This window comes from Bubalus kerabau, chromosome 13 (assembly GCF_029407905.1).
Source record: "Bubalus kerabau isolate K-KA32 ecotype Philippines breed swamp buffalo chromosome 13, PCC_UOA_SB_1v2, whole genome shotgun sequence".
Taxonomy (NCBI): domain Eukaryota; kingdom Metazoa; phylum Chordata; class Mammalia; order Artiodactyla; family Bovidae; genus Bubalus; species Bubalus kerabau.
Window position 1 is genome coordinate 67,867,754 of NC_073636.1, and position 26,923 is coordinate 67,894,676.

The 26,923-nt window shown below is 46.8% G+C and overlaps 1 protein-coding gene across 1 annotated transcript; it reads left to right on the plus strand.

The window, feature by feature from the left end:
- LOC129625934 (lipopolysaccharide-binding protein-like) lies at window positions 1–26,604 on the plus strand. The gene is made up of 15 exons (XM_055545026.1): window positions 1–196; window positions 899–1,013; window positions 3,973–4,101; window positions 4,830–4,985; window positions 7,813–7,876; window positions 11,000–11,063; window positions 12,143–12,234; window positions 14,772–14,948; window positions 17,650–17,859; window positions 19,026–19,208; window positions 21,800–21,867; window positions 23,287–23,332; window positions 24,230–24,293; window positions 25,496–25,572; window positions 26,471–26,604. Exons 1-15 carry the CDS (start codon window positions 73–75, stop codon window positions 26,507–26,509), a joined length of 1,608 nt encoding a protein of 535 aa, XP_055401001.1. The 5' UTR covers window positions 1–72; the 3' UTR covers window positions 26,510–26,604.
- The last annotated feature ends 319 nt before the right edge of the window (window positions 26,605–26,923 follow it).

A 26,923-nucleotide genomic window follows, 5' to 3' on the forward strand; every position in this document is an offset into this window, starting at 1 on the left:
TCAACTTCACTAAGGGAGGCTCCTACAAAGAGACTGTGACCCATCCCTGCCCAGGAAGGAGCTGAGGACAGGATGATGGCCAGACCATACTATATGGTAGTGGCCCTACTGTTTCTGGCAGAGTTCACCAGGTTTGGAGAAGGAACACCTAATCCCGGGTTCGTGGCCAGGATCACCAGAAAAGGCCTGGAATATGGTAAGAGGGGGGTGTGACTCCTCTGGGGCTCGTTTCTGCCCACCAAAGTGGTGTGGTCATCAGGTCGAGGAGTCACAGGCTGGGGTTCTGCCACTGCTTGGCTTAGAAACCTTGGATATCAGCCTTAGAAACCTTGGGGCTTCAGATTCCTCATCTTGAATGACAGAAGCCAAGGATAGGACTAGATCAGTATTTCTTCCCAGGGTAGTCCATGAACCACCCATATTAGAGTTGCTGGGATATATATTAAAATACAGATTCCAGAGACCCACTCAAGACTGGATGAAATTGGATCTGTACATCTGCATTGTTCACATGACCCAGGCAATAGTCAAAAACCCTAAGGTTTGACCAAACTGCAGTTAGGTATTCCTCAAAAGCCCCACTGTATCCCACTATTGCTTCCACGACCTTGATCTGGATGAATAAATAACAATGATTGCCACTAACCTGGCACTTTGCATTCATGATCTAATTTAATTCTCAGACTCAGGTTAGTATCATCATCATCGTTGTTGTTGTTGTTACCATTTTACAGATGGGGGAACTGAGGCTCAGGGAGTATAAGGAAATTGCTTGGGATTACAATAGTATGTGGTAAATCCTGCATTTCATCCCAGTTCACATGACTCCAAAGCCCAGCCATTCAACTGTTATACTTAGCTACCTCCCACTGAATGTGTTAACTCTATGTCCCTCCAGCCCGTCAATATGGAGTAGCCACCCTGAAGAATGAGCTGTCCACCATCGAGTTGCCTACTTTGTCAGGAAGCTACGGAATTGGTTGGCTTGGAAGCGTGGACTATGTGTTTAGTGGGTGAGGTCTCTGTTCTCCTCCACGGGGGCAGCAGAAAGGGAAGAATGGGGACCTAGGGTCATGGGGAAGGGGATAAACATTGAGCCATCACTTGGACTAAAGGTAAAGGGATCGTGGCCAGCTCTTGTGGGACTTTTGGAAGGTGCTATGTGTTTTTTGAATCATCTGAATTAGAAACCATTCATCAGTTCCTATGTCAGCCCTACAAAGATCAGCTCTGGATTCTTCCTCTGCCAGGGAACCCTGGGTGCTTCCCTGGTGGCTCAGATGGTAAAGAATCTGCCTGCAATGCGATAGACCTGGGTTTGATCCCTGGGTCAGAAATATCCCCTGGAGAAGGGAATGGCAACCCATTCCAGTATTCTTGCCTGGAGAATTCCATGGGGAGAGACTACAGTCCCTGGGATCACAAAGAGTTGGACACGACTGAGGGACTAATACACAGGGAACCCTGGCTACTCTCCAGATCAAGGCTTGTTTGAGACGTACCATCCACCCCTCAGAGCCTGTTAGGGGTTGCAATCAAGGACTTTAAGTCTTTCTGGACCCTGTCCACATTTTATTTGCATACTACCCCTTGAATATAGCATCCACACATATCCCCAGTAAGAAATGAAGCAGGAGCCTCCTGGTCTCTGGTTAACAGCCCTGGTTCCCCTTCTCCCTCCCTGTGAGATGTAACTGACCTTACACTCCCTCCAGCTTTCTCATATTCAGCCCTAGAGTCCTCATCCCTTACTCTTTTTTCATTCATTCTTTGATTATATGAATTCTCCTTCCCCAGCTTCCTCAGTGTCCAGAATAGGTTCTTGGGGATTGTTTGTCCATCACTGACAGAAAAGGCTGCTTCTTGGAATCCTTCTCAAGTCTCTCAAGACAATTTCCCTGAGACAGTCGGCAAAAAGAAGTCATTTTAAATTTATGCACAGACAGAAAATATCCAGGACATGCCACTTACAGGGCGATGCTCCTTACTGCAGCCCTAGAGCACCCCCTTGCAGTTGGTGTTCACAGTGAGTTACTGCAGTCTGTTAACATCCAGATTTACCACCAACTGTAAGCTCTCCAAGGGCAAGGACTGAGTTTTGAATCTCTATGGCTTTTGTGCCTGGAGCCAGGTCTGACAGAGCAGGAGAATCTCAATGAATTTTTGTTGAGTGGACAAATAAGTGTTGATCTGACAAAAACCACCAACTTAAATGACCACAGTGAGTAATGAAGATGAGTGTCCCAGGCAGGGTGAATGTATCCATCAGGCACTAGCTGGGAAAGTAGAAAACCCATGCCAGGAACTTCAGTGGAGGGAACTGCATATAAGGAATTTGCTACAAAAGTGTTAGAAGAGTTGAAAAGCCACTTTGAGAATGATGACACAACCTAAAATTAGCAGCAATGAAAAGCTACTAACATCCCTAAAAGCTAGAGAGAAAAAGACAAGACAAAAGACAAAATCAACAGAGTACAAGATCCAGGATCTCTAGAAGGAGCTAAGATCATGAAGGAACGGGCTGTCTGCAGGAGCTGCCCCAATGTGGAAATGTAACCAACACTACCAAGACACAATCTGAGGCAGAGAGGATAAAAAATATCCTGGCTTCTCCTCTTTGCCTATCCACTCATCTTTTCCCAAAGCATCCCATTGGCCAGTCCTAACCAGACACCAGGTACAAAGAATTCTGGGAAATGTAGTTTGCACACATCATTCCTAGCTAACATATGTTTAGAAGGGATGAAGAAGCAATGGACCTGTGAACAAAAAAAAAAAACAACAAATGATCAGAGCAATGTTTACCTGGAAGGCACCTGCCCTGTTTAAAGGGGTCACTGCTACTCACCTGCAGTTGATTGAGGCTGTAAGGGAAAGTGAACAATTTTTTTTTTTAACTCTATAGGAAAAGAAAAGTGTGTCTACAGCGTATTTCTCATATGTATGCCCCTCAGGTCCCAGGATCTAAATAGTGAGCTCTTATTTGTATTCCAAGTGGGTTAGGGTGGGAATATAAAAGGGAAGCTGAAGGATACACAATGCAAAGCCAGCTCACAGTGTTACACAAGTGAGATCCAGATGCTTGCCATTTGAAAGGGGAAAGTTTGGTGGAAAGGAAAGTTTGTGCTATTTCAGAGGCCACAAACAAAGGAGAGGGTGGAGTCAGTTCCAAAGGCCAACTCCCCGCTGCCAATCAGTGGGCAAGAGTTTCAGGGGTGTGTAGGTGGAGGGACCGAGCTGCATGCAGAAGCGGCACAGTCAGCTCCGCCAGTCATCCTGGAATTGGCCATTCAGTGGTCTGATCAGCATCATCTTGACTCTTTTTAAGTAAAATTAGTCTATAGTTACAGAGTTGGTTTGTTCCCATTTCTTGGAGGCTGATTCTTGGAATTACGTCATAGCTACCTTCTGGCCATCATATGGTTAACTTCTTCCACATAGTGGAGGTTTCACTATATACAAAACGGCTCAAAGGATATGGCTCAGAATATTATCTAAAGCCCTTGAGCAGGAACTAAAGGTTTTTTCTTTAATGACTAAACTATTCTTGTTTGGTCTGGTTTGACTATTTTCCTTTGTTTCTGTGTTTTCTCACTTCTCTGATTAAATGTATTCTTTGACTAAAGTTTTTCTACAGAAAAGCAGGCAGACGGCATGGGGGCAGGGGCAGACCATCCACAAGGTCCTCAAGGTGGTGAGAATCCAGTAAGATAGACAAGGGCAGCTCGTGAGGGTGGGTGTCAGAGGCAAGAGGAAGGTCTTTGGTCTTGGAAGCTTGGGGAAGAAAGGCTTTCTGGAGGAGGTAAAACCTGAGCAGACCATGAAGGATGTGAATGAAATGATTTGTCCTTTTCAGTTTAAGTCGGTAAACTTGAAAGAGTGTGAGAGGCTGAAGGGGACTCTCAAGATTCATTTAGAGGACTGATGTGCCCCTGGTTTTTCTGAGTCTCATGATCTGTCTTCCTTCCCTAGAATGAGGATCCATCACTTCTTACTCCAGGACTCCCAGCTGAGTCTACACCCAGGACAGGGTATCAAAGCCTCCTTGTCCAATAACTACGTATCTGTCAGTGGGAACTGGGAGGTGAAAAAGTCTTTCATGTGAGTAGTACTGGCGTTAGACTGTGTCTTGACTTTGGGCAAGGTCATATCCTCTCCTGGGCTTCCCTGGTGGCTCAGTGGGAAAGAATCCGCTTGCCAAGTAGGAGACATAGGTTTCATCCCTGGGTTGGGAAGATCCCCTGGAGAAACAAACGGCAACCCACTCCAGTATTCTTGCCCCAGGGACAGAAGAGCCTTGCCGGGCTCCATGCGGTTGCAAAAGAGTTGGACGCGACTTAGAGACTGCATAACACAAAACAAAATGTCCTCCCCCAATGGAATTCCCTTTCTGGGCTGAAACCTCTCCAGTCAATAAATGACACAGATCTGATCATCCCTAAGCCTTGGTTTCATTATCTGTAAAATGGGGTCAATAATAATCCACCTCATAGGTGCAGTTGCAGCTTATATAAAATAACAGTTATAAGGCATTTAGCAGTGTGCCTGGCACACAGCAAATACTTGACACCAGCTATGTGTGCATGCTAAACTGCTTGTGTCTGAACTTTGCAACCCTATGGACTGCAGCCCACCAGGCTCCTCTGTCCATGGGGATTCTCCAGGCAAGAATACTGGAATGGGTTGCCATTTCTTTCTCCAGAGGATCTTCCTGACCCAGAGATGGAACCCGTGGGGACTGAGAGACAAACCTGGGTCTGCATAAGCTTGGCTCATCTTCTGGGAGGTGACTGACTCCATACCCCTTGCTTCTCATTTCTCTCATCCAGCACCTTACATGGTACGTTTGATATGAGTGTGGATGGCATTTCCATCTTGGTTTCTCTGAACTTGGACAAGGACCAGTCTGGGCGACCCACTGTCTCCGTGACCTACTGCCACAACTCCATCGGCCATGTCAGCATTGAAATTTCTGGACACATAAGGTAAGTGACCCCCAAACACACTTGCTGGAGATCGTCAGAGCTGCCTCAGCATCCAGCTCACCCAAGGGACACCTCCGATGGGACATAAGAGCAAAACTGAGGATCCATCAAGATGAGAGGTCAATGAACTAAGTAAGGCCTAGGGGCCAAATCCACCTGCCAACCATTGCTTAAATTTATCTATTTTTAAATATTCATTTGTATATTTGGCTGCACCAGGTCTTAGTTCTGCATGTAGGATCACTGATCCTTGTTGCACATGGGATCTTTAGTTGTGGCAAGCAACTTCTTAGTTGCGATTCATGGGATCTAGTTCCCTGACCAGGGATTGAACCTGGGCCCCCTGCATTGGGAACATGGAGTCTTAGCCCCTAGACTACTAGGGAAGTCACAGCCACCAGTAAGCAAAGTTTCACTGGAACACAGCCATGCCCATTTGTCCAGGACTGCTTTAGTCTGACAACAGCAGTGTTGAGTAGTTGGCAGAGACCATTTGGCATGCAGTGCCAAAAATATTGATGATCTGGCCCTTTAAGAAACAGTTTGCCAATGCCTGGGCAAGACTGTCTTCCAAGGTAAGCCCGCATTTCAAAGTGATTTCCCTGGAGGGTCCGCTCAGTGAATATGGAATGAACGGTGGTGGTCTGTGGGGTGACAGCCTCTCACTGTGTTTGGGTTGGCACTTCATCACTCAGATCCCAGCAGGACACAGAGGGCAACTCGAAAGGCTTAACTGACAAGAGTCAGTGGCAAACAAGAGGGGAATATTAACTGGAGTGTGGGCAGGATGAAGGAGTGTTCAGCAAGGGAGGCAAGGGGGCAAGGGAGTTACCAGAGCTGGAAAGAACTGAAATCTCAGAGGAGGGGCCAGGGGACCGGACTATAGTGTCCAACAGGGAGGCGCCTGGTATAAGCACCCCATCTCCTCTCTCCTTCCTGCCTGTGCCTCCGATTAGCCAAAACAACCAGCAGCCAGAGAGCAAGAGAGTTTGGGAGATGAATCTCTAGACATCAGCCCTCCAGGACACAGAGTAGAGCAGAATGGAGTTGGCAGGGGAGCTTCTTGCCTGGAGAATTCCATGGACAGAGGAGCCTAGTAGGCTACAGCCCATGAGGTTGCAAAGAGTCAGACACGACTGAGCAACTAACACTTTAACTTTTCAAAACATATATAGTTAGTCCTCTATAAATACATTTTTAGTTTGGGACTGAGGGTTTCTTCCTGTCATTTGTTACTATAAATAATGCTAGAAGAATAACCTTGGGGAATAATATCATTTTATACCTGGTCAAATAAACTCTAGGATTTATTCTTAAATTGGTATGTGCATTTTGTAATTTTAATATTTACCAACAAACTGCCCTCCAAGGGACTTGCTAGTTTTCACATCCATTAGCAAGGTAAGAAAGCACGATCGCCATCACGGGCAGATCATCAGAGATTAAGCTTTTTGCCAATCTGAAAGGTAACTGTGTCTCAGTTTTAGTGAGTGCTATATTGTGAATAATGCTGTGCATCCTTAAGAGCCACATATTTCATGTTTTCTAAGCAGATTATTTATATCCATTCTTATTCTTCTCGGTCCACCGTTCCTTCTCCCCAAGAAATGTTTAAAATTTTTGACATACAAATTCACCAGCCTCCTTTAAGTTGCACGTTACAGAAATTCAACTCAGGTGTTTAAGCATTGAGAATGAACTTGACTGGCTCACATATACCTAAAAAGTCTGTGCATGCTCAGTCACTAAGTCATGTCAGAGGATTTCGCAACCCCATAGACTGTAGCCTGCCGAGCTCCTTTGGCCATGGGATTTCCCAGGCAAGAATACTGGAGTGGGTTGCCATTTCCTCCTCCAGGGGATCTTCCCCACCCAGGGACTGAAAGCACATCTCCTGCATTGGCAGGCAGGTTCTTTACCACTGAACCACCAGGGAAGCCCCAAAAGTCCATGGAGGAAGCCAAAGCTGCGATTGGCTTCAGGTGTTTGATATTGCCAGGAATCTCTCTGTCTCCTGGGTCTAGGTCTGCTCAGTCTCAGACAGGGTCCTCCACTCTTAGAGTGGCAGAGATGGTTGCAGGAAGCCAGGTTTCCTTGTCAGTTAGAGCCCACCATCTCAGCAAGCAGGAGCAACCTTTTCCATAGGGCTCCAGGTAGAGCACTGGCCAATAAGAACTTTGACCAAGTTCTTGTTGGTCAATGTGGGGTGACAAGACCATTCCTTGGATCAATCATTTTGGACTCTTACTGGCTGAGCCAGGGTCTAGGGCCCATCTCTAGACCTAGGGGTTAGGAGTAGGGTTAGTCCCACTGAACCACCAGGACTGGAAATAGGAAATGAGTGGATTTTGTGGAAGGAAAAGAATATTGGCAATGTTGATGTGTATAGTTAATACCACACCCCTAACTAGCCTACTCTCACCTATATTTCTGATTTAGCAGCATACTATGGTCACCATCCCTCAGATCAAATTCATCTGGCCAGGTCCCTTCTTGGAATAGCACATGGGAAAGCTCAGATCCATGGGTAACCCTTCTCTCGGGAAGTGAAAGTGAAAGTGTTAGTCACTCAGTTGTGTCCAGCTCCTTAGGGCTCCATGGACTCGTCGTTGGTCAGGCTCCTCTGTCCATGGAATTCGCCAGGCAACAATACTGGAGTGGATTGCTGGTGCCCTCCTCCAGGGGATCTTCCCGACCCAAGAACTGAACCCACGTCTGTGTCTCCTGCCTTGGCAGTTTCTTTACCACTAGCGCCACCACTAGCCCTCTCTTAGGAGTCTCAGCTAATCATACAGTGGGCTCTGACCTGATTTCCTCTTTTCTCCAGCTGGATCCTGAACCTCTTCCATGAAAGAATTGAAAACAATGTCAAAACCATCTTGGAACAAAAGGTAAACAAAAGGATGAGCAGATTTGTAGTTAACACGCAGATCATCGGCATGTACACGTTTGGTGTGTAGACACAGTCTTGGCTCTTAAATATGTTGTCATTGGAATTTGCTTAGCAAAAGCTTCTTCATTCATGATGTAAAGGAAAATGTCAAGGCTTTCCCAGATTTGTATAACCACACATGCTAAATTGGCATTTGGAACTGATAAAGTGATATCTTTGTTATAAATAATGTTAGATATGGAGAAGTGACTTTAAATTCTTTCCTCACACCATATACAAAAATCAACTCCAGGTGGTCTAAGGATTTAAACGCCAAAATAAATCTAAGAGTTTCAGGGAGAAAACCTAGGATATCTTTCTTATCTCAAATAGAGGAAAATATTTCTCAAATAATGTTCCCTATCCTGATCCCATAAAATGCACCACATTGAAAACAGCAGTGAGGTCAGCCCTTGGTAACTCTCAGCTCTACAAAAAGCCTTGGTCTTAGAGGCAAAGAGGTACCTCTTCCATTTTCCCTCTGTGTATCTTTGGGCAAATTGAGGGACCCCCCCCCCCCGGAGTCTCAGTTTTCTCATTGGTTAAATGGAGACAATAACCCCTATTTTGAAGAGAGCTCTGAGGATTTGATTAGATAGAGGTACACTGGGTATGTTCAGAGGACTCACGTTATTACTGTTCCAGAGTCATTTCCCAACTGGGTTTCACCTCCTTCAACAGTGAGGACTGTTGAGCGCATGAACTCTGTAAGCAGATACTTTGGGTTTAAATCCCAGCTCTGCCACTTTGCTGGCTGTGATGCCTTGGTTAACTGGCCTAACTTCTCTGGACTTTAGGATTCTTAATCTATAAAATAGAAATAGGGCTTCCCTGGTGGGCTGGTGATTAAGATTCCCCACTTCCACTGCAGGGGGTGGGGCTGCAGGTTCCTTCCCTAATTGGGGAAGTTCTGCATGCCGTGAGGTGCAGCCAAAAAAATAATAGAAAGAATCGTAGCACCTACCTTGGAGGGCTATTGTGAGGACCATACGACATCATAGCTACAGGCACTGACCAGTGCCTAGTACAGAAGAGCAGCTAGGTAAAGGGGGCAAGCTTAAAAAAAGGGGAGGGAAAGCTTATTTTCATAGACATGTATGCTCCTGTAGCCCTGTGCAGCAGGTTGAGGCCAGAGGCAAGGGTGGTCTCTGCCCTATCAACACAGGAAACATGGGCCAGAAAAATCCAGGTGCCATGTGTCCAGTGGGAAGCGGGGCAGGTGTCAGAGAGGCTAAGCACAAGAACAGTTTCCAAGGATGTGGTCACTGACCGGCCTCCATGGGGCTGTGAGTGCAAAGCCCCAGGTGGCTCTGCAGAGAGAGGGGCTGGGGGTGGATGGATGCAGGCCTGGAAGGGCTGGCTGCCCAGGAGCGCTGCCTGTACCTTCTGCTTCAGGAGAAGCCAGGCCAGGTGCACCGGACACAGGCTGACTTGGAGTTTGCATTGAACAGTGGTTCCCAAAGTGGGGACAGCTCCCCCATAATCATTCAAATTATGCAGAATGATAAAATGAACAAGGGATTCCCTATGCTGTCCCTTTTCTCTTTCTTCTCATGTCAAAGGGGAAGTCTCCATTTAGGGTTAATATGTGCTGAACACTTTCCTTTAACAAAGAAGGGGCATTATCTTGTGGGCAGCTATATCTAGCCCACCTTGCAGAGCGGCTTTTCAACCCCTTGGACTCTTTTTCCCAGGTATATCCTGTTTATGCCAAGGGATAACAGTTTCCCTTTGACAACAGTGGTAGTTTTCTGTATTTTTTATTAAACGTCTGTAGTTTTTAGGGGCTTCCCTGGTGGTTCAGACAGTAAAGAATCTGTCTGCAGTGCAGGAGACCGGGGTTTGATCCCTAGATCAGGAAGATCCCCCAGAAAAGGAAATGGCAACCCACTCCAGTATTCTTGCCTGGAGAATTCCATGGACAGAGGAGCCTGGGGGGCTACAGTCCATGGGGTCACGAGTCTAACATGACTAAGTGACTATATAGTTTTTAAAAGGCCACTTGGAGAAGGAAATGGAAATCCATTCCAGTATTCTTGCCTGGAGAATCCCATGGATGGAGGAGCTTGTTGGGCTACAGTCCACGGGGTCGCAGAGAGTCGGACACGACTGAGCGACTTTACTTTCACTTTCACTTTTGGTATAAAAGAAATATTAATTACTTTAACAGGTAAGAAGGGAAAATTCATAGAAATGGTATAGATATGGCTAACGTTAGGAAGTGACAAGCTTCCAACTTCTGGTCTCTCCCATTCTTGACACGGAGGAGGAAGCTGGTGGCTGGCTGAGGAACGGAATGCTCCTGGCTGTGCTTTGGGGCGCCCTCTGGTGGCCCTGCTGAGTACTGCCTGCAGACCAGGCACGGAGCCCCTTCACAGATCCGCTAATCCCAGATGGCAAGGAATCCCAGAAGGAAGAGATGGCAAAGGAGCAGGAGGATGCGGCGGTGGAGCCTCTGATATAAGAGCTGCCTCCTGCACCTAGAAGCTCTTCTGTTTTGTCCCTCTGATCTCTCTGTCTCTTTTTTCTTTTCTAAAATATTTTTTGATGTGGACCACTTTTAAAATCTTTATTGAATTTGTTACAATATTGCTTTTTGTTTTATACTTTGGCTTTTTGACCAGGAGGCACCTGGGATCCTAGATCCCCAACCACACCCCATACATTGGAAGGTGAAGTCTTAACCACTAGACCGCCAGGGAAGTTCCCCCCACCAACCTCTGCTGTTTAATAAATGCATACTGCACTTCTGGGCACTTAGCAACCAAGACATTGAACTGAAGACCATGGCAATAGCAGACTTCAGGGAAGTGCTGACTTGACCACCATCTGCTTTTAATGAGGGTTCCAGAAAAGTCTAGGAACTTGAGCTGGGCAAACACAAATGGGCAGTGACCAAGTGCTGTGGTTGATGGAGGTCTTGTCTCCATTTTCACCATATTCTCCCTCCCCTCCACTCACCTGCCTACAGGGTGGGCATATGACCCACGGTTCCTGAAGTGGCGGTGGGGAAGTGGGCAGGGACATGGCCTGGGAGGGAGATGGGGAAGGACTCACGTGGCTGTCTCGTCCACTTTGGCAGATCTGCAAAATGGTCAACGAGTCAGCAGCCTTCCGCCTGGAGCCCTATCTCCGCACTCTGCCAGGTTTGGAGCCCTCCTCTCTTCTCTGGGTGCTGTCAGGGGCCGTGGCACCCAGTACCCCTGGAACCACCACCATCATCTCCCAAGAACCCTGGGAGAATTTTCCCCGTCGAGTATTTCTCCATCCTACATGGTTGGACATCTGAGGGTCTGCTGTCTGGAGACGGGGGCATAAGGTGATCGAGGGTGGGGACTCAGCAACCTGCTGGGTGCACCAGTAGGCAAAGGATTACAAATACATGAGAGAATCACATGCTGACTCTCTACTGGCTGCTTGAACAAAACAGGGGTGCTCTGAGATTCCCATGCACCCCTGAACCTTGCCCATCTGGCGTCCACAGGACCTTGTACAATCATACATCAGGTCAGATCCTCCCTTCTTCTTAAAGCCATCAAAGACTCCCTTGACTATCAGAATATCAACCCCGCAGTGGGTGATACAGCATCCCATGGGCAGGCCTGACTGCCAGCTTCATCTTGCTCTGGGCAACTTGGCTGCCACATGGGTCCCTGTGATTCCACTAATACACCATGTCCCATACTTCTACAAGATCTTTGCATGTGTCGTTCCCTCTGCCAGGATCATCCTTCCCCGAGTCCCCCCTTCTGCCTGCCCTGCCAACCAATTGACACCTATTCCTCCTTCAGATCTCGGCCCAAGCAAAACCTCCTCTGACTCTATATCCCCCGTTTCACCCCCTTTATATGGCTAGCATCATCCTGTGACTTTATGCTACCTAGCAGAGTTATGATTTTATATCTATTTGCTCAAATACTTGTCTTTTTTTCCCTTCTGGATTGCCAGCTCTAGAAGAATGGAGACTTTGACTCTCCTACTAACCTGTTTCATCAGCCTCTTGCATTCATTGTGCCTGGTTTATAGCAAGTACTCAATAAATATTGAATGAATGAGTGTACGAAGCACTGTCTTTGTGACTGAAGTTACCATTGATCAGCACCAACCCCATTTTCACTCTCTGAAGACTATATGGGAAAAGAGCTCTGTAGATTTGCACAGTGCACAACTTGAACAACTGTGTTTGGCTCCCTTGTTCATAATGCTGTCTCTTTCCTGCTCATAGTCACCACAATGATTGACCAGATTGCCGGCATTGACTACAGTTTAGTAGGAGCTCCCCAGGTGACCTCCCAAGGCCTGGATACACCCTTCAAGGTAAGGGGCTGTAGAGAAAGGGCCTTGGAGCCGGGGAGTGGCAGAAATCCAGTTCTCCCTCTCAGAGTTGGCTTCTCCTCTCCTCCAGACCATCTGCTTGTCAGTCCATGTCCCTGACCAGTGCCCACAGTAGGAAGATGTGATACACAGCACACATGGAAGAACAAAACCTAAGATGAGGTCTCTGAACCAGCATAGTAAATCTGTCTGGAATCCAGAAGACCTTAGCACTTATGTGCTGAAGAATCTTGGGAGAATTACTTAACTTTTCTGAGCCTCCCTGGAATTTGAATAATAATAGCCTATATCATAAAGGGACTACAGGAATTAAGTGAGATGTGTATAATGTGCATAGCCAAGTGTCTGGCACGTAGTATGTGTATGGGTACAGTATTATTACTACCTGCCTTACTCCGTTAGTAGACTGAAAAATGTCTCCCTTAGATGTCCGTGTCCCAGTCCTCAGAATCTGAACATTTTACTGTGTATGGCAAATGGGATTTTGAAATATACGGTAAAATGTTTAATTAAATGAAGGATCTTGAAATGACAAGATTATCCTGGATTAGTGGGCTAGCTGTGGCTCAGAGGTTAAAGCTTCTGCCTGCAATGTGGGAGACCTGGGTTTGATCCATGGGTCAGGAAGATCCCTGGAGAAGGAAATGGCACCCCACTCCAGTATTCTTGCCTGGAGAATCCCATGGACGGAGGATCCTGGCGGGCTACAGTCCAGGGGGTCGCAAAGAGTTGGACACAGCTGAGCGACTTCACTTCACTTTCATGTTGCTGTTCATGTGCTGTGCTTAGTCACTCAGTCGAGTTCGACTCTTTGCGCCCCCAGGCTCCTCTGACTGTGGGGATTTCCAGGCAAGAATACCGGAGTGGGTTGCCATTTCCTTCTCCAGGGGATCTTCCCAACCCAGGGATCAAACCTGCATCTCCCGCATTGCAGGCAGATGCTTTAGCATCTGAGCCACCAGGGAAGCCCCTTATAAGGGGGTAGGTGATAAAGGACAGGAGGCAATGTGACAACAGAAGCAAGAGCTTGGAACTAAAGGTCAGAATGATGAAAGGGAGGAGCCAGAAGCTAAGGAATGCAGGTGGCCTCTACAGGGTAGAAAAGGAAGCAGATTCACCCCAGAAGCCTTAAGAAGGCAGACTTGCCAACATCTTGAGTTTTAACTTCTAACCTCCAGAAACGTGAAGGACTACAGTCTCTGCTGTTTTAAACCACTAAGATTATGGTCATTTGTTACAGCAGCAGTAGGAAAAGAATACACTCTGTCTTCATTCTGGTCTTCCCCACAACCCCTGTTGAGCCAGGTCCTGGAGTGTCACCCCTCTCCAGTTTTATTTATTTAACTAACACCTAACACTTACAGGGCTTCCCTGGTGGCTCAGATGGTAAAGTGTCTGCCTGCAATTTGAGAGACCTGGATTCGATCCCTAGGTTGGGAAGATCCCCTGGAGAAGGAGATGGCAACCCACTCCAGTATTTTTGCCTGGAGAATCCCACGGATGGAGGAGTCTGGTAGGCTACAGTCCATGGGGCAAAGAGTCAGACACGACTGAGCAACTTCACACTTTCTTTACATGCTTTTTACTCTGAGTGTGCATGCTAAGTCGCTTCAGTCATGTCCGACTCTTCGCAATGCTATGGACTGTAGTCCGCCAGGTTCCTCTGTCCATGGGATTTTCCAGGCAAGAATACTGGAATGAGTTCCCATGCCCACCTCCGGAGGATCTTCTGGAGCAAACCTATGTCTCCTGCCTCGGCAGGCGGATTCTTTACCACTAGCGCCACCTCGGGAAGCTCCTCTCACTATGAGCCAAGTGCTATTTTAAGTATTTGTACAAATGTTAATGCATGTTACAGCCTCTATGAAGTAGAAACCATTAGCATCCCCACTTTTTAAATTTTTTAATTAATGTTTTTGGCGGTGTTGGTCTTTGTTTCAGGACACGGGATCTTTGCTGCAGCGTTCGGGGTCTATCCCTGTGGCACACAGGCTCTCTAGTCAGAGCATGAGCACTCCAGAGTGCAGGCTCCGTAGTTATGGCGAATGGGCTTAGTTGCCCCTGTGGCATGTGGGGTGTTAGTTCTCCAGCCAGGGATCGAACTCTCATCCCTTGCATTGCAAGGCGGATTCCTCACCATTGGACCACCAGGGAAGTCCCGCATCATCTCCATTTTTCAGGTGAGGGAGTTGAGGCACAAAGAAGTCAGAGACTTACCCAAGATCCCAGAGCAAGTAAGTGGCAGGCCAGGATCCAAAACCAAGCAGTTAAGCTCCAGAGTCCATACTTTTCCCTGGGCAGTGCTCCCTCCCCTGCATCCTGGGCCTGGAAGAACACAGGACACAGCTCCCACCAGGGAATTTCAGGTAGCTGTTAGGGCCTTCATACTGTGGGGCCAGATGAATCTTCCAAGACACCAGCCCTACAGTCTAGAGAGGAATCGCCAGCCCAGCCACCACCCAGGCCTGACATTTTCTCTGGTAGGAACCCTGGTGGCCAATGTGTCCTTCTGTCTGCAGGGTGAATTCTTCGGCAGAAACTGGAACTCCTTAGTCCCCTTCGATGCTCCACCCATCACGCTGCCCCAGAAACACGACCACATGATCTACTTTGCCGTCTCCGAATATGTCTTCAACAGGGCCAGCAGGGTTTACCATCAGGCCGGGCAGATGAAATTCACCATCCAAAATAAGCATGTGAGTAGGGGAGGGAAGAGGCTGGGGGTCCCCAGAGAGAAAATCAGATGGGACAGTAGATCCACTGTGAGTGCTCTGGGGAGCCGGGAGAAGAATGTGGCATTTGGAGCCTCCCAAATAGGGGTTCGAATCCAGGCTGTGCCTCAGTTTCCCTCTTTGTGCGTGTGAATCCCAAGTGTGCCTATTCCCCAGGGATTATATGAGACAGCCTGTAAGAACTTGGAGTCTGATGCATGTATGTATGTTAGCTATAGTAGCAGTATTTTTTTTTTTTTTTGATTTTGATTTTTGGCTGCACCGTGCGGCATGCAGGATCTTAGTTCCCTGACCAGGAATCGAACCAGCACCCCCTGGATTTCGAGCTTGAAGTTTTAACCACTGGACTGCCAGTGAAGTCTCGATAGTATTTTCAAAAAATAACACAGGCTCTGGTGTGTTGTATCAGGTACTCCAAGCAGCAGATGCCAAGACAACCTCAGACTTATAAGAGATTTATTAGGAAAACACCTGGGGAGATAACGGGCATTGGAGGATGGAGCAGGCGGGACGAGCCCTTGAAGTGAAGTTGCTCAGTCGTGTCCGACTCTTTGTGACCCCATGGACTGTAGCCTACCAGGCTCTTCCGTCCATGGGATTTTCCAGGCACGAGTACTGGAGTGGGTTGCCATTTCCTTCTCTAGAGGATCTTCTCAACCCGGGGATCGAACCTGGGTCTCCTGGATTGTAGGCAGACGCTTTACCATCTGAGCCACCTGAGATAACTGCGAAGCAGAGGGAAGGCAGGCAGATGTGGCAGAAGTGCTGCTGTGTCTCTAAGTCTAGCTAAGCTGAAGGAGAGCCACAGCACCGAGCTTGCTTATTAGAGGCGTGTATATCAGGCGGGCCTCAGAGGAGTCTGGCTCCAAGGTGAAGTCCTATGTGTGATCTTTCAGGTCTGCCTGTGGCAATTACATTAAGCTTTACCTGGCAGGTCTCACCCAGTCCAGACTTGGTTCATGGCCAGTGTTTGCTAGTTTCCGGAGGGAGGTACCCTTAAGGACTCAAGCCCATGCCTCACCCGTCAATCTGCATTCCTAGCCTTGATATGTCCGGTTCAGAGGCCTATTTGTGGATGGAGAGGGGGGGTAACTTCAGCTGAGATCCCTTCCTGGGGGCCTTGAAGACAGCTTTCTCCAGTTTGACTCAATAGTCAGTACTTTTTCTTTTTGGCCTCCTGGTCCTTCCCTGTCTCCTCCACTAGCTCCCACTGGGTCCATGATGGTATCCTATGTCCCGCCACAGGGAAAAGGGGGACACAGCGGGGCCAGCGCCCTTTCCGGTTTACCCTCTTGCTTCCTCTCTTGCAGTAAGCAAATGAAGCCTTGATTGTGACTTTCAGTTTGACACGTCTTAAGCGATCCCCTTGAATCCTGAAATCTGACAAAATTCTCCAGTTCTACCATGTGGGCTGTGCCCAGTCAGGGGCTGGGAGCTATCTGGGAGAGGGTGGTCCCAGCATGAATGGTGTGAGGCCTGAGTGTGAGGCAGGGGGTGTGGGGGCCTGTCAACCAGCTGCTTTGCTCACAGCTTATGCCTGTGAGGAGGTCTGAGCAGGGCACCCTCACAGCTCCCAGTTGAGCAGTGCACTTATCACCAGTGTGATAAGTGCTAAATGGAGTTGGACTGTAAAGAAGGCTGAGCGCCAAAGAATTGATGCTAGCGAAGACTCTCGAGAGTCCCTTGGACAGCAAGGAGATCAAACCAGTCAACCCTAAAGGAAATCAACTCTGAATATTCACTGGAAGGACTGATGCTGAAGCTGAAGCTCCAATAGTTTGGCCACCTGATGCGAAGAGCTGACTCATTGGAAAAGACCCTGATGCTGGGAAAGATTGAGGGCAGGAGAAGAGGGCAACAGAGGATGAGATGGTTAGATAGCATCACCAGTTTAATGGACATGAGTTTGAGCAAACTTCGGGAGATAGTGAAGGACAAGGAAGCCTGAAGTGTTGTAGTCCATGGGGTCCCAAAGAATCAGACAATTTAGTGACTGAACAACAACAATCAGTATCAGTTCAGTCGCTCAGTCATGTCTGATTCTTTGTGACCCCATGAACCACAGCATGCCAGGCCTCCCTGTCCATCACCAACTCCCAGCAGCCCAAATGAACAGTGGGAATCTTTCTTTTTAATATTTGATTATTTAGCTGCCCCAGATTTCAGTTGCAGCATGCAGGATTTTTAGTTGTGGCATTTGGGATCTCATTCCCTGATCAGGAATCATACTTGAGCCTCCTGTATTGGGAGCATAGAGTCTTAGCCTCTGGACCACCATGGAAGTCCCAAGGGTGAGGATCTTGAAGGGAGAAGAGATGGAGGAAGGTGTGCTGTCGACAGGTACAGGCAGGGCTCACCAAGCTGAAAGATGAACAAGTCCAAGGCATGGGTAGAGAATAGCACCATGAGAGACTTCTGGCCAGAAAAAGAGTTTGGGGTTGGAGAAAGCCATATCTGAAAGCACGTTAAATCCAGACTGTGGTGGTTACCAGCTCTTGTTGGCCCTTTAGGGGAGAATCCTGGGAAGTGATGAATAACAATCATAGACATTTATTAAGCCCTTCCTATGTTCCAGGCCCTGCACTTAGCTCTTTACCTTTAGAATATCTCGTTCAGTCCTCGCACACCCTGTACAAGTACTATTATGATCATCCTGCTTTTCCAGATACAGAACCTAACGAAGTTTATCAACCATAAGTCAGCCAAAAACTGGCAGAAGCAGCATCTGAGGCCCCATTGCCTGACCTCCAAGTCCATGCCTCTAACTACTCTGGTGTCCTGCTTCTCAAGTGGCTTCCTGCTTGGTGTGCTGCAGATTCCCTTGGACTTCCCAATCCAGCTGAATACCAGCTCATTCTGGGCCATTATTCCTCAGGTAAGACCTTAGGACAAGCCCATTGACATGGGCCAAATGTTGAGACTGTGTGTGGACATCTATGAGCTGTGCATAAACTTTCTCCAGACAAATAGCTTATTAACATAGTGGATAAAAGTAAGCTATTAAGTAAGTTATTAAGATTTTTTTTGCTTCAAAATTTCCATCATTCTCTGACTTCTGAAGGCATAAAGACACAGGATCCAGATTCAGATTGCCTGTGTTTGAATCTGGGATCTGCTGTTTCCTGTCTTGGGAACTCAATCTTGTTGGGCCTCAGTTTCTTCATCTATCAAATGGAACAACTCTAGTACCTGCCCCCACTAAGTTGCTGCTGGGTTGGTCGTCATCAAATGGGAGATAACACTCAGCCAGGACAAATATTCAGGATCCTTTCAGGGTGCAAATGGGACATACTGGGCAGGCTAATAACTGGGGTCTAGACCAATAATCACTATTTGTTTGCTGTTTATGTAGAGCAGAGCTGAAAAGTAGCAGAGGCAGAGTGGAGAAGAGTTCTCAGCCTCCCCTCTCTTGAGCCAGGCAATTCAGCTCTGGCCCCAAACTTGCACGCTAGTCAACACAGTGTAGGAGGCAGTATAGTGACCATCCACTGTTACTGGAGCTTGCCCATTGTGTATTTCTACCCATTCTGATACATTATCAAAGTGCTCTTTCCAACCATAAAGCCATCCACTGAAAAAGAGTTCTGAAAATATAATTCCCTACTAACAAATATTTTGAGAATATTCGCTAATTTTTTCTCTCACTATTTTGAGTGTCTTTTCTCCTAAATTGGATATTGTCACATGTATGAAATTTTTGGCCATTTTCATGGAATAATGTGAAACTACATTTTGTGTGCATATCCCCATTACTATTGAATTTTAACATGTATGCATTTATTTATAGCCATTCGTATTTCTTATCAACTAAATTGCTACATTAACCATTTGATATACTATATATATTTTTTAACTTAATATATTTATATATATACATATAAAATTATATAAAATTCCCACCATCCTATGATTTTCCACTGCCAGTGTAGGGCCCTTGAAGATTTGAGTCTTGGGGGTTCTGCCCATCTGGCCTTCCCTAATACAGCTCAGGGTCCCTCTGTTTGTCTCGTATCCTCCCCTAGTATCTGCCTATTTTTCCAGCTGGCCAGGTTGTATCCTAATATGGAACTAGAGCTTGAGACATCACCTGAATCAGCTCCATTCCTGACATTCACTCCCGGAAATGTAACGTTCATGCCAGTGATGGACATCCAGGCCTTCGTTCTGGATGAAGACTTGCGGCCAAAGTCTGCTGGCCGCAAGCCCCTCTTCCAAATCAGGGCGGTAAGTCTGAATCTGTCCAGGGCAATAAAAGGTCATGTTTGCTATGGGTAGAAGCCCCTCCCTTGGCTAAAGGACTGGGAGACTACACAGCTAAAGTAGCTGAAGGCTATTTATTTCTGGTGTGTTGTGAGTGGGTCTTGCACACTTGGTCTGAACAGCCAAGCTTCCTGATATAGCTAATCAAATCATAACATTGTCAGAGTTGCAAGCAACCTTAAAAGTCATTCACTCCAGCTGAGGTGAAAATTTTTAGCTTCCTCATTGTTACATTTACTTAAATTAAAAATTTATTTAATTTAAAGTGTTGTTGTTGTTGTTTAGTTGCTAAGTCATGTCAGACCCTCTGCAACTGCATGGACTATAGCCCTCCAGGTTCCCTTGTCCATGGAATTTTCTAGGCAAGAGTACTGGAGTAGGTTGCCATTTCCTACTCCAGAGGATCTTCCCAACGCAGGGATCAAATATTCGTCTCTTGTGTCTCCTGCATAAACCTATTTAAAATGTTATAAATAAAAATTATCAAATTACCTTTTTAAAGAAAGTATAAAATTTAAAGAACTTTTAAAATAGCAATATTGTTCAAATTCATTCACAGATTCAACACGATCCCTATCAAAATCCCCTCTAGTTTTTTTGCTTCCAATGAAGGGATTGCAGTTTCAATCCCTGATCAGGGAACTGAGATCTGAGAACTGCATGGCAGTATGTGGGGCCAAAAAAAACAAATAAACAAACAACAAAACCCTCCTTTCTCCACCCAAAGAACCAGAAAAACGAAGTCTAGTAAAATAGAAAACTTTTAGACAATAATTGTTTTACCATAGCTTCCTGGTGGCTCAGATGATGAAGAATCTGCCTGCACAGAGGGAGACCTGGGTTCAATCCCTGAGTCAGGAAGATCTCCTGGAGAAGGGAATGGCTACCCATCCAGTATCCTTGCCTGGAGAATTCCATGGACAGAGAAGCTTGGCGGGCTACAGTCCATGGGGTCCCAGAGTCGGACATGGCTGAGTGACTAACTTTTAACTTATTGCTAAGCTCCAGAGAGAAAAGAATAAGGGAACTAGAGAATAGAACAGTAGAAATCACCCAATCTGAACTACAGAGAAAAAACAGACCGAAGAAAAAATATGAAAAGAGCCTCAGGAACCTGTGGGACTATAACAAAAGATCTAACATTCAGGCCATCAGTCTCAGGAGAGGAGAAAGTGGGAGGGGCTGAAAAGTACTCAAAGAAATAATGGCTGAAAACTTCCCAGATTCAGCAAGAGACAGATAAAGCTGCAGATTCAAGATGCTGAGCACATTCCAAACTAGATAAACCCAAAGAAATCTATGCCAAGACATGTAATAATTAAATTTCCGAAAATTAGAGGTAAAGAAAAAGTCTTGAAAGCAGCAAGAGAAAAAAAACACCTTATCCCTAAGGGAAAAACTTTTCCAGTGGCAGCATGTTTTTCACCAGAAAACATGGGGGTCAAAAGAAAATGACGCTTTTTTTTTGTTTTTTCCTTCATTTTCTTGACCGAGTCACTCAGCATGCAGGATGTTAGTTACCCAACCAGGGATCACACCTGCAGTGGAAGTGCCGAATCCTAACCACTGGACTGCCGGGGAATTTCCAGACATGATATATGTCAAGTGCTATCTTAGCTCGGGCTCCCACGACAAAATATCATAGACTAGCTGACTCAAACAACAGAAATTTATTTCTCATAGTTCTGGAGACTGGGAAATCCAAGATAAGGTCGGGAAGTGACACACATTGCATTGGCCAGAACTCAGTCACGTGGCCATTCCTAACTGCAAAGGAAGCTGGGAAATGTAGTTCAGTGGGTAGTCTTACGAAACTTGAAGCCGACTCTGCCATAGACCCTTCCCTGTTCATCTTCAATAGTTCTCGGCCACTGTTCAAACTGATAATGACCTTGTCTATACCTAAGCAGCAGCCAGCCTTCTGTCCTTTGGAAGGGACACAAACAGTGTTCCGTTTTTCCTACCACAAGCCTCTGGGATATCAATCAGGTTTCAAAGTGGAGCTGTTCGGTGATGTTGCCACAAACATTCATTCAGGTGTTGCAGGTAAGATCTCACCTCCTGGAAAGAGGAAATGGACTCAGGTAGAACAGCTAACCATCATAGATAGGACAGGCTTTATGGAGCCTCCAGATATGGTCACCTGGTTCAACCCCACATCTGTAACAGGTCAACCTTAATCATTAAACATAGATGTCAATTATTGGTGGCTTTAAATGTCCCTAGGGCTTGGGGACTCTGAACTTTTGGTGGCCTGCTTACAGATGGACAGTCTCCCCATTCACACGCTCTGTGTCTTTAGTCAGGGCTTATTTCCCCCTTCCTGATGCTTCCATGAAGATGGAGATGTCTGAAACCTCAGCTCACCTCTCTTTAAAGTCATCTGTGGAGCCACCAGCCTCCTGCCTCCTCATAATCCTTAGGCAGCTGCTTTTCACTCATATGTCCCACATCTAGCTGTGGTATCTATTTCTGGAGATTTGTCTCTTGCTCTTGGACCCAATAGCATGTCTTCATGGGCCGAGAATCTGGATCATCCTGTTTTGCTTTTCTAGAGTACCAACATCTCCATCACCATCAATGTGAACTCCAGCAGGATCACTGGTTCCTTGACCACAGGGAGGTAAGAGGCCATGGGTTGGGGAAGAGGAGAGAAGGGGATGGATTGGCACTGGTCCTAGCGGTGTCCTCTGTTCGGAGCCTTCACCTGTGCCCGACATTTCATCCACTCTATGCTCTGCTCCCTGCTGAGGTACACGTGCAGTGGGTTCCCTAGAAGGAATTCCTGGTCTCAGGGTTAGATGCTGTTGGCTCATAGAACGCCCTGACCCTGTTAAAATGAACCTCTCCTTAAGAGACCTTTAAAAAGAGAAGCTGGGCTTCCCTGGCAGTCCAGTGGTTAAGGCTGTGCTTCCAATGCAGGGGGCACCAGTTTGATCCCTGGTCAGGGAACTAAGATCCCATATGCCAAGTGGCCAAATTAAAATAAATAAATACAGAAATAAAAAGTTAACAATGAGCATTCGGGGCTTTTGGAGGTCCTGGAATTCGAGTTTGTGCATATGGCTTGGGGGTCTCTGCAGTGTCAGAGAAGACAGCCAAGGGCTTAGAGTATGAGACAGCAAAATAAGGAGGATTCATGAGGACCTCACACAATTTTACCAAGGAATTATCAAAACTCCCCTGCCCTGTGAGCAGAAAACAGAGAGACTGATCCAGGGTAATTAGAATTTCTGAACAAGGGGACCAGGTCAGCAGCCAAGGGAAAGCCTGTGAGGAGGGAGATCAATATGGCAGGTGGGGGGTGAGACTTGGCTTTTATAGCGATGGAGTCAACGTGCCAGCATCATTCATGGTGCCCCTCTTTCCCATTTTTATTGTCTGTTGCCATGCTGTAAAAGTCACACATGCTCATGGCAAGGAAAAAATGGAAATTACCAAAGTATTAAAAAAAAAAAAGACAAAATCCCCTATCATTTTGCCACACAGAGATCATCACCATTAATAGATTCATGGTTCCTTCCAGATTTTTTATACATTTTTATATCATTGGAGGCATACATTACTTTTTTGTATCCCACTTTTTCCGGTTAATATTTACATTATCGTAATTTCTTCAAGTTATCAAAGAGCCTCAGCGAACATTATTTTAATGATGTCACTTCTTAAGTCATGATGCATGCTTCATATTTATTTCTCTGACTGCATCAGGTCTTAGGTGGAGCCCATGGGACCTTCATTTCATCACTCGGTAGTTGTGGCGCAAGGACTGACTCACCCTGAGGCATCTGGGATCTTAGTTCCCTGACCAGGGATCAATCCGGGATTGCAAAGTGGACTCTCAACCACGGGGTCACCAGGGAAGTCCCACACAGTGCATGCTTACAGGCTTAAATCCACAAGCCCATTGCAGAGGAACCCTTGGGTGTCCAGCCCCCAGAAATGCCCTTGCTCACAAGTACCACACGCCCCACTGGTGGGGGAACCTGGGAGAAAGTACCAGCCACAGCGTGGGGTGACCTGTGCTCCTCTTTCTGCACAGTGAGCTGAAATTGGAACTGAAGCACTCCAACATCGGTTTCTTCAATGTGAGTTGTTGTCCTTCAGCGTTTCTTGAATGTCCTCTCCAACCAGGGCTTCCTGGGAAGAAGCTTCATGGGAGGGCTCCAGGATAAGCAACGAGATCCCAGAAAAGATGCACTGTAGTCTTGCAGGAATCAGGATATCACGTCCAAAAGTTAATCATCCAAGAAGGGCAAAAGGAGTGGCAGGACATGACGTTCAGAGCGTGGGCTTTGGAGGACTGTGGGTCTGGGCTCACCCATCAGCTCTGCCACTTGCTACTTGTGTGACCTTGGGCAAATCACTTAACCTTTCTGAGCCCATTTCTTTGACTATAAAATGGGAATGATAATAGCATCTGTCTCTAATGGGGACTGCACTTTGAAATGGGGCAATGAATTCAGTAAGACACCTTGGCCAAATGTCTCACAAATATTACACTCTCAGGATATGTCACTATAACAAAGGCCAGGGACACAATCTCTTCTCAAAAGCCCTCGAGACTGATGAGTTTCAGAACTAGGAATTCTTAGGAGGTACTGTGGAGCATGCCCCCCCTGGATCTGAGGCAGCATTCTATAATCAAACACACTCATAGTTTTGCAATAAAATTTTAAAACATTAAAATAAGGTAGAATAAAAAAAAAAAAATCCACTAAATAGCACCAGGACAGTTCAAGTCATGTTTTGTTACAAAACGTGTCTGTGTACACCTGTGGAGAATGAAGTTCAGAGATCTGGGATTTGGGAATTGTGAGCAAGGAACCGTTTATGTGTCATGGTGACGGTCATTGTCAACCTCTATTTTTTAAATGGGATAACACGCTGATATTTTCAGAGTGGGGAGTCAGATGTTCTTCCCATGGATTTTTTTTATTCTTGTCTTACTTGATTCCTTTGCTCTGGCCCCTTCTCTGCTCCAGGTGACTTTGATGAAATCCATCTTCAATTACTATGCACTCCACATTGTATACCCCTCTCTCAATGGTAAGAATAGTTGCTACAGCCTGCCCATGCAAAAGCTGAATTCTACACTTTCTGTGGGATTCATGGTTCATTCATTCATTCATTCAAAAAGGTGAGCCTCTCTTCTGTGGTGGCTGGGGGATTAGCGATGCATGATCTTTGCCCTCATGGAATTCACACGTTTTTGGGAAGGCAGACATGTAAATGACAACGGTTAGATAAATGACACCACAGAAGAAAGCTGTGGGAACTAGAGGACTGCGGGAGCTAGGAGGAGGCGCTGAACACGACTTGGAGGTCAGTCTAGAGGGCTGGGTTGAGTCCCAAAGCACAAGGAGTTAGCCCAAGGGAGGCTGCGCATTCCAGGTAGCGCTGTGGAGAGCACCTGGAGTTAGCACATTTTCATTTTTATTTTTGACTGTGCTGGATCTTCATTGTTGCGAACGGGCTTCCTCTAGTTGTGGCGATCAGGGGCTGCTCTCCAGTTGTGGTGCTCAGGCTTCTCATTGCAGTGGCTTCTCTTGCTGCAGAGCACAGGCTGTAGGCACATGGGCTTCAGTAATTGTAGTGCGTGGGCTCAGTAGTTGTGGCTCGTGGGCTCCAGAGTGTGGGCTCAGTTGTGACGGTGCATGGGATTAGTTGCCTCATGGCATGGGGGATCTTCCTGGACCAGGGATTGAACCCTTGCCCCCTACGTTGGCAGGCGGATTCTTAACAACTGGACCACCAGGGAAGTCCTGGAGTTAGCACATTTGGGTCCTAGGGTGAGGCGAGGTCACTGACTTGCTGGATGACCATGATGGAAGTAGTTCTTGGGATAGTGGCTGTCTGTGAACCCAGAGTGCCTCCTCTGATGCCAGAGCCTTCTCCAACTGGCCTCACCATCTGGCTTTTATGACCAAGAGATAAGAGCAGCAAAACTGGCCTGGAAAAGATAAAGTGGAGGAGATGCTGGTCCTCAGGGTTGAGTCCTTGCATGTAAACACCTCTCACTGCATGTCCCAGCCAAGGCCACTTTAGATAGCGCATGAAAGGGGGCTCTTGAAGGGGCCAGTAGAAGCTCAAGAGGCTGAAGAGTGGACAGATGTGCCCTGCATCCAGTAGCCTGCCACATGTCAAAGCAGCCCGCTCTCTCCTTAGCCAGCTGCAAATGCGATGTTCTGCATCTTCACATCTCCCTCATCTCCTCTGACCAGCCCACTGCTCTCTGCTCTTTATTTCAGCAAAGCTTGAGGAGGGCATCCCACTCCCTCTGCCAAGGGACACCTACCTCAACAGCTTGGAGTTCCAAATCCACGAGGTCAGTGAGAAGTGGTGTCTGAATTGGGAGCTCTAGACCTTCTAGGATATTTTCTTTAGGGCTGATGGATACTTGGGGGAGTCCCTGACCCTCATGTAGATCCTGAACCTAATCCTCATAGGAAAAGAATTTTTGTTTTAAATTTTGGAGTATAAATGACACGTTTTGATGATCTGGAATCTTGGCTTCAAATAGCTCAGTTCCCAATAATTCAGTTCAAACATGATAATGGAGCATCTTCAATGTACAAGGCCTGTTAGCCATTGAAGGCAGGATGAGGGTGTAAAGGGGTCAGATTAGATGGACCACTTGAGCTAAGGGGCCACCTGAAAAGCCCAGAATGTCCATGGCTGTGAGCCCCGACTAGGCCCCTGACCAGGCTTCCCACCGTGGATGGGTGGGCCTGGAGAAAACCTGACTATGCTTTCTGGTGGAAGAAACATACCAGGGGCAGAGCCAGGCACAGGCCTAGGACAAGCCAGGCACAAGCCTAGGATTTCCTGACGTAAATCCAGAAGTACTAGTTCACCCGTGTCGTCACTGTGTAATATGCCCTCCAAGGTAAGGGCTACAGCCTTAGAAATTAATTATGTGAGGGGAGTAAACTCAACCAGCACTCGTGTGCACATGGTTCTCCCAGGGGGGTAAAAAAATGAAGCAGAAAAGGGACATTCATGGATGTCTTCCAGAAGTCAGATTGGGAAATTGCAGACAAGTTCCTAGGGGCAGGCAGCTGAGGGGCACGGTGTTTAAGGCCTCCAAGGGCTTGGCTTGTAGACTGACGGTTTTTGATTCAAGTGACAATTTGTATTTTCCTGTAAAGGCTTCCCTTTCAGGAAGCTCTGATGCCGTGCGGCTCAGAAAATGATCTTTCTCGTCTTTTTTGCCTTCTCTACAGAACTTCTTGTTCTTAGGGGCCAATGTTGATGTTGATTAGCCTGACGATGGAAGAGTAACTGCAGCTGGAGGAGTGGACGACACAAGTGGACTGCCCTTGACCTTGCGTCGACGAAGCTGCCTCTTCTCCCGTGGGTGTCCTCTGTCCTCATGTCTTCAGTCTGCTGCCTGAAGACACACCTGACTTCCTCCACCCCTTCCCGTGTCCCTATACTTTTCAGCTGTCCTCAGCCTTTCTCTGGGGAACCAACTCCAACTCCTTGCCTGTGGTCCCCTAGAGAAAACTTCAACGACAGAAAAAAATATGAGCAGTGTTCAACCACCATGTAGCCCAAAGCATCCTGCTCAACATTAAACATACATGTGCAACTTTGTAGATGTTATTTGTTGTCATGGTTAAAGGAGCAAGTCAGACAGAAATGGGCTTAAAGCCTTGTTCTAGAAGCAGCAGCTA